Source organism: Mirounga leonina, unplaced genomic scaffold (assembly GCF_011800145.1).
Source record: "Mirounga leonina isolate KUSES-001 unplaced genomic scaffold, KU_Mleo_1.0 Mir_114, whole genome shotgun sequence".
In the NCBI taxonomy this organism is placed as follows: Eukaryota; Metazoa; Chordata; class Mammalia; order Carnivora; family Phocidae; genus Mirounga; species Mirounga leonina.
Window position 1 is genome coordinate 35,281,387 of NW_023270265.1, and position 7,686 is coordinate 35,289,072.

The window sequence follows — 7,686 nt, forward strand, 5'->3', positions numbered from 1 at the left end:
GCCCGGCGTGGCCGCCGTGACGACGAGCTGCCAGCAGGTGTCAGTGCGCCCTCGCTCAGTCGTGGCGCGTAGCCGCCGCCTCCGCGACCCCTCCTCACCGCCGTGGAAGGGGGCGCGGTCCGGACCCCGGCCGCCCGTGTCCCGCACACTCCTCTGTGGTTCAGACCACACGTGGCCTCCTCTCCCCGGAGCGGAGCTCTGGCCTTGGGCGGGTCCCGCTCCCCGGGGGGTACTTCCCAATTCCGCCCCGGGGGGTTCGAGGCGAACGCGTGCCTTCCTTCTCACCAGCACCCCACTCTCCTCGCCGCCAGGACCAGGCTGCTTCGGATGCTACTGGTACCGGTGGATGCTGCTCCCGATTCGGGCCAGGGTCCCCAACTCTCTTCCCTCCCAGGACCCAGCTCGATGGGGGCCCTCCCCGGGCCCGCTGCTTTCTGCTGGGCCGGCCCGGAGCTGCTCGGCCAATTCCCAGCAGGGGCCGCTCCCACTCCCCGGGCACGCTCTTTAAACCCCTCGCTCCAGGTACCCGCCTCTCCAAAGAGCCCGTCCGGCCAGGGGGCCAGCGCTCCCCAAGGTCCCACACGGGGCGCGGGCGCTAGACCCGCGGAGGGGAGGCGCAAGGGGCGGGGGAGGGTCGGTTTCCCACGTGGGGGCTGACGCCGGCTGCTCGGCAACGCCAGCTTGATCCTGGGGCTATAAAACCAGTCCACGGTGAGCGCCGCGGAGCAGCAGCGGCCCGGGCTTCGCTGCAGACGCCCAGCAGCCGGCGCGCCGCCGCCCGGCCACCCCCAGCACCTTCTTCCCCTAGCCCTGCGTTCCTGCCCCAACTCACGCTGCCCTCGGACCCCGGCCCGTCCGGCTGCACTCAGCGCCCGCCGCTCGCCGGGCCAACGCCCAGGAGACCCTGTGCCTCGGCCGCGGCTCCGGGAGGGCCGATCGCCCACCTGCCCCGGCCCACCTGAGGACGGGGGCGTCTTCATGCTGCCCGCACACGGCTCGCCCCGCCGCCGCCGCCCCCGAGCTCCGCGCGCTGAGCCCCAGCCCCAGCTGGGCACGCAACTTTGGAAGTCCGGCGGCGCTTCGGGAGAGGCGGCAGAGTCCGCACCCCAGCCCCAGCCCGGGCCCGGCCGGCACCGCCGCGTCTGGGGGAAAGCGAGGGAGTCGGTAATCGCTGCTTCGGGGATGTAAGAAGACAGACCTAGGACCCCAGGCCCGCATCAGCGCCCTTCGGCTGCCTCCCGGGGTGGGGGCGGGCCCCGCACACGGTAAGACCTCTCGCTTTCGCTCAGGCTCAAGAGTCAAGATAGAGATAGATTTTAAATTTTCTGTCATCCCTCCAAGTGATCAGGCCACCGATGATTTCTGTTCTCCCTTCTTGAAGAATCAATCTCCCTTTCCCCATCGGCTCGACCTACTCTCTCCCGCCGCTTAGAAATAAAACTTGTGCTGAGCTGGGCAGGAGAAGGCGCCCACCACGAGGGCCACAAGCGCAGGCCGGGCGCCGTTCGCGGGAGCCGGGCCCATGGGCTGCTAGCGCCCCCCAGCCCCCACCCCCCGGCAGCTCGGGCCGGCGTCCCTGCGGCCCCCTCCCCATGTGAGGCGCGGCAGGGCGAGCGGGGCGCGGGAGGAAGAGGAGGACCCACTGGCGCAGGGCCAGAAGGCAGCTGGCAGCAGGCCAGGCAAGCGGGCACCCGCGTTCATGTTCCGCCAGGAGCAGCCGCTGGCCGAGGGCAGCTTCGCGCCCATGGGCTCCCTGCAGCCGGACGCGGGCAACGCGAGCTGGAACGGGACCGAGGCGCCAGGGGGCGGCGCCTGGGCCACCCCTTACTCCCTGCAGGTGACGCTGACGCTGGTGTGCCTGGCGGGCCTGCTCATGCTTCTCACGGTGTTCGGCAACGTGCTTGTCATCATCGCGGTGTTCACAAGCCGCGCGCTGAAGGCGCCCCAGAACCTCTTCCTGGTGTCTCTGGCCTCGGCCGACATCCTGGTGGCCACGCTCGTCATCCCTTTCTCGCTGGCCAACGAGGTCATGGGCTACTGGTATTTCGGCAAGGCGTGGTGTGAGATCTACCTGGCGCTCGACGTGCTCTTCTGCACCTCGTCCATCGTGCACCTGTGCGCCATCAGCCTGGATCGCTACTGGTCCATCACGCAGGCCATCGAGTACAACCTGAAGCGCACGCCGCGCCGCATTAAGGCCATCATCGTCACCGTGTGGGTCATCTCGGCCGTCATCTCCTTCCCGCCGCTCATCTCCATCGAGAAGAAGGGCGGCAGCGGCGGCCCGCAGCCGGCCGAGCCGCGCTGCGAGATCAACGACCAGAAGTGGTACGTCATCTCGTCGTGCATCGGCTCCTTCTTCGCTCCCTGCCTCATCATGATCCTGGTCTACGTGCGCATCTACCAGATTGCCAAGCGCCGCACCCGCGTGCCGCCCAGCCGCCGGGGGCCGGACGCCGCCGCCGCGCCGCCGGGGGGCGCAGAGCGCAGGCCCAACGGCCTGGGCCCGGAGCGCGGCGTGGGCCCGGTGGGCGCCGAGCCCGAGCCGCTGCCCGCCCAGCTCAACGGTGCCCCCGGGGAGCCCGCGCCGGCCGGGCCGCGCGACGCTGACGCGCTGGACCTGGAGGAGAGCTCGTCGTCCGAGCACGCCGAGCGGCCCCCGGGGCCCCGCAGGTCGGAGCGCGGCCCCCGGGCCAAGGGCAAGGCCCGGGCGAGCCAGGTGAAGCCCGGGGACAGCCTGCCGCGGCGCGGGCCGGGGGCCACGGGGCCCGGGGCGCCGGCGGCGGGGCCCGGGGCGGAGCGTGGCGGGGGCGCCAAGGCGTCGCGCTGGCGCGGGCGGCAGAACCGCGAGAAGCGCTTCACGTTCGTGCTGGCCGTGGTCATCGGCGTGTTCGTGGTGTGCTGGTTCCCCTTCTTCTTCACTTACACGCTCACGGCCGTGGGCTGCTCCGTGCCGCGCACGCTTTTCAAGTTCTTCTTCTGGTTCGGCTACTGCAACAGCTCGCTGAACCCGGTCATCTACACCATCTTCAACCACGACTTCCGCCGGGCCTTCAAGAAGATCCTTTGCCGGGGGGACAGGAAACGGATCGTGTGAGCGCCCGGTCCGCGACCCGCGAACAGACTGGCGCCCACTGCAGTCGGCGGGGATCGAGGGGCTCGTCTCTGCAGTCCCAGCACACTGAAACCCGGGTGCTGCCTACTCGGTGTTTCCTGGCCAGGCCTTGCCCTGTGGCCTCCTGTGGGCCTCTGCTTCCCCCCCCCCCCCAGGGAAAAGAACTGGCTGGGAGGGCCGCGGGCCCCCCAGTTGTTGCTAGGGCCCCTTGTGACTTGGCGCGATCTTCCTGGGTTCTTGGGAGTCCCCTACTGAGTATTGCTTCCTAAAGGTATTTTCACCTCCCCTGAGTCCAGCTGTCAATGCAGATCAGAGCAAGCGAGCACTGAACGGACCCCAGAGGGTACGGCTCACAAAGGATTAACGGATGGGGGTTACCCAGCCCCAGCTAATTGCTCTCCCCCTTCCCCTAACTCTGTTTTTAAACAGATGCTCAGGGCAGCCCTGCCCATCCTCCCATCGCCCACTGTAAATATACACTATTTTTGATAGTACACGCTAGGGTCCCCGATGTCTGGGCTTTTGATGCTGTTGGAGATGCCTTTGAGGCAGACACACTGTCTTCGGTTCAGGCCAGGCCCCTTTGCAAAGTAAGTCCTTTCCTGGTGTCATTACCTCCTTCTGTGTCCTTTTCACCAGCAACTGGTGACTGTCCCTGGGGCCTGGACCTGCTTTGAGATTTCCTGAGGGGGAAAAGATTTCTGTCCATTTTTTTCCTGTGCCTAACAGCATAATTGCCTTCTCCTATGTAAATATTACAAGGAGGGACCAAGACAGAAGTAAATGAACCTTTCTGCCTTGCAGCAGCCCTGTGTATAAAGCCATTATCCTCTGATGCACCCTTCACCCCAGTAACTCACTTTAAAAGTATCTCTTTCCTGGGTCCCTCCCTCCCACTCTCCCACCTTCCCTCTCTCCAGGGCCACTGCTTGAAGAATATGTATGTTTCTATCTTGTATGTTTGTGCACCTGCCCCTCCTTCTCCAAAAGTGCTGACTGCAAGAAATCTTTTAGCTGCTGTTTTTAGATGGAGGAGTGGAAATTATGTGGAAGAAGCAAACCTGATACAATTTGCCCAAGGTAAACAGTTCGAAAAGACAAATGAGCCTGCCAAACTGTACAGTTCCTGTCTCGGGAGCTCTTAGGTATCAAAGTATTGTCCTTTCCCCCCTGCTTTTCTGGTTGAGATCATGTCATTGATGAACTCCCAAAATCAAGGGAAGAGGGCGGACACCTCGTGTTTACATCGGAGTTTCTACACGTTTTAGACAGAGACTCTTTAAGGCCTGCGCTCTTATTTCACTAAAGACAAACTAATGGCAGCACACGTTGCTAATGACAGTGGATTTTTTTTTTTAATAAAAAGTTTACAGATCAAATGTGAAATAAATATGAATTAAATGGTTCTGTCTGTTATCTGAGTTTCCAAAGCTTTACGGGAACATCCGAATATATATATATATTTTTTTTTCCAATTAAAAATTTTAAATTAAACAGTACATTACATTATAAAACACTCACCTTTGAAAGTGTGAGCAATGGCAAGGCTACCATTTACCACGTGTTTCTTTTTTTTAAAGATTTGTTTTAGGGCGTGAGAGCGCGCGCATGCGTGCAATGGCGGGGGGGGGGGGGGCAGAGGGAGAGGGAGAGCAGCAGACTCCCAGCGAGCCCAGCCAGAAGCAGAGCCCTTGCTGAGCCCATCACAGGGCTCCAAGTGGAAGCAGAGGAGGGGCTCCACGAGGGGCTCAACTCCGGTTGGAGCTCATGACCCTGATATGACTCCAGAGGACGTTAATCTGAAGCTTAACTGAGCCACCCAGGTGCCCTTTACCAGATGTTTCTTGTGTGCCGGTCGCTATGGTGAGCCCATTATAGGCTCTGCTTCATTTAATCTTCCCCCCAGGCCCTATGAGGTAGGTACTATTATTATCTCCTTTGTACAGGTGAAGAAACGGAGTCTCAGAGGGCAAGTGATTTGTTCAAGGTTAACAAGTGGTGGAAATGCATCATACCCAACTTTATCTGGCTCCAGGGTCTGCACTCTGAACCTCAGAGCCTTGCCAGAGTCCCATTAACACTAGGGAATGCTCCCAGCAGGGAAGTCTCTACACAGAGTGTGGTAGATACACGAAGTATGGGATATAGCCCAAGTGTGTAGGTCTACACAAAGTGTTACATGCTGCAAAGTGTCTGTATGCCCTGAAGTGTGTGTATACCCCAAAGTGTGGAATATACTTCAAAATGTGTATCACACCTTACAGTGTGATAATATGCAGCGTGTGGTATATAGTTCAGAGTGTGGTCTATGCACAAAGTGTGGTAGAGACGCCTGCATAGAACCGCATAGTGGTTGGTGGCTTGAATCGTCTCTGGCCGAAGGCAGGCTCCTTCCTGTTGCATCCCTGTAGGATCAGGTTCCACTCTGCTGTCTAGGAGGGCTTCAGATCCTTGCCCTGGGGTTCTGGTTCTGTGACTTTGAAGCCGAAAGGGCTCTTAGAGATCCAGGAATCCAGGCCCTCTTCATCAAAGAGGAAGTGACTTGCGCAGGGTCCCCCAGCTCCAGGTGACAGGCTGCCTCGTTCAGTTTAGGAGCAGCTAAGGCAGGACGTGGAGTGGTTCTGTGCTTACGTGTGATCAGACGTAGCCCTGACGGAAGAGCCGCTTGTGGAGGAGCTGGGTTGGAGGGCACTCGAAGGACAGGCGGTGATTTGGGGAAGACGGAGTCGTAAGGCCAGCCGTCTCTAACACACGTGTGGACCGACTTTGGACATCGCCCCAGAAGCAGGTCCCCAGCTCTCCCCGAGCTGTTTCTGTCCCCTCTGGGCAAGTACTAGCAGTGTCTCTTGGCTTCCTTAACTTCCTTGGGTTGGGGGCGAGGGTGGCTGTGCAGGGGTGGCGGAGTGAGCCCTGAGAAGCAATCTGGGGGCCCTGAGGGGCCTGGGTGAGGGAAGACAATGGTTCTGAGGGGTCTTCGTGAGAGGTGGGAAGTTCCTGCCCTGTCCTGTCATCTGAGCCTGCAGACAGAAGAGTGGGAGGCACCTGGCTCCTTGCCCAGGGGCTTCATGAGCCACGGCCTTTGGCACCAAGGCTGGTTGCCTGGTGTGGTCCTGGGCCCTGCTTCCCACCCCCACCGGGCCTCTCTCTTCCCACTCCAGGGCACCTCTCGCCCCAAAGGCAAACAGTGCCAGACAATAGGCCACCCTGGCAAGCCCTCAGGCACTGGGCTGTGTGTCCCAGACAAAGGAGCAGATATAAACACTGTTGCTGTTGACTCTCTGTTCTGCTCCGTCTGCTGGGGAGGGGTTTGCCTTGCCCTCGCCCCCAGGGGCCCTGCTCCTTGGGAAAGGGAGAAGACTGAGCGATGGTGCCACACGGTGCGGGCCTCTGGTGTAGCCCCCCACCCCATTCCAGCCGCAGAGAAAGCCTCAGAGATGGATGGGGCTGGGGAAGGTGGGGGGGGCGAGGGCTGGAACCCAGACTTGGGGGCTGGGTTTCTGAGTTCACAGGGGGCATCGCTGCTTGCTCATAGCTGTGGGCTCAAGCAAGAGCCCGCAGAGGTCTGCGGGGCAGGGGCGGGGAACGTGAGGAGGAGAAATGGCCGGCAAGGGGATGTTAGCCTAAAGACCAGGAGATGAGTCTCACCCCACAGCTTCCTGTCCACATCTCCTCCTGAGGATGTAGGCCAGGAGAATCTGTCTTTGCAGCTGAACCTTCTATTTTATGGAACTTTGGTTGAGGTATCAAAAGCCCCTGGCTTTTGGGTCTGAAGTGTGTCTTGCCAGATTTAGTCTGCGGAGGCACCTTGAGCTGGGGAGGGGTAGTGCCCCGTCTGAGCCTGGCCACAGGCACGGCCTTCTCCCCACAGTTCTCTCTATTCAGTTTCTGCTGTGCTAAAGGGCTGGAGGGGAGAATGGGAAGCGCTTGGGCTCTCCCTCTCTGTCGGTCTATAATCGAATCGGAGTTCAAGAGCCAGAAATGCCCGCATACATCTTCGGCACCCCACATTGTGCTGTTCTGGGACCTGAGACCCTCACAGGCTGATGGATGGGGTGGCATCCCAGAGTCCCTCCAGAAGACTCCTCCTCGTGGCTTCTCTGTCCTGTGACGGATCTCCAACACGAATTCTATTTTGCTGTCGGATGAGGAAGTGGCCGATTAACCCCAGGACCTCTGCGCCTGCTGCGTGTCGGGCAGCACGCCAGCACCGCAGGGTGGTTCTCCTCCTTCTGTGCATGCGCCCTGCAGAGCCTAGCACTTGTCCCTGCGGGAGGGAGCTGAAGTTAGGGCCTGCCCTGCGCTTTGGAAGCCTCAAGGCTTCGTGGGGAGACAGGGTGTGCCTGCGGAAAGCCTTAGGCAGCCGTACCCCAGTGACAGTGTGGCGGGGGGTAGTGGGGGTGCCTGCCCGCTGAGGGCATTGGGCATCCTTCTGGGCCATGAGTGTGCAGCGAGGGAGAGGTCACTGTGGCTGGGAGCTCGGGATAGGATGTGGGAGGCAGGGTGCCAGGACCTTGGCTGAGGGAGGAGGGGCAGGAGGAGAGCTCTAGTTCTAGTAGCCGAGCCCTGTGGAA

The 7,686-nt window shown here is 61.0% G+C and overlaps 1 protein-coding gene across 1 annotated transcript; it reads left to right on the forward strand.

Moving 5' to 3' along the window:
- The first annotated feature begins 694 nt into the window (after window positions 1-694).
- ADRA2A (adrenoceptor alpha 2A) lies at window positions 695-4,516 on the forward strand. The gene has a single exon (XM_035028964.1). The coding sequence runs from the start codon at window positions 1,700-1,702 to the stop codon at window positions 3,095-3,097; it is 1,398 nt and encodes a 465-aa protein (XP_034884855.1). The 5' UTR covers window positions 695-1,699; the 3' UTR covers window positions 3,098-4,516.
- Window positions 4,517-7,686: the final 3,170 nt, after the last annotated feature.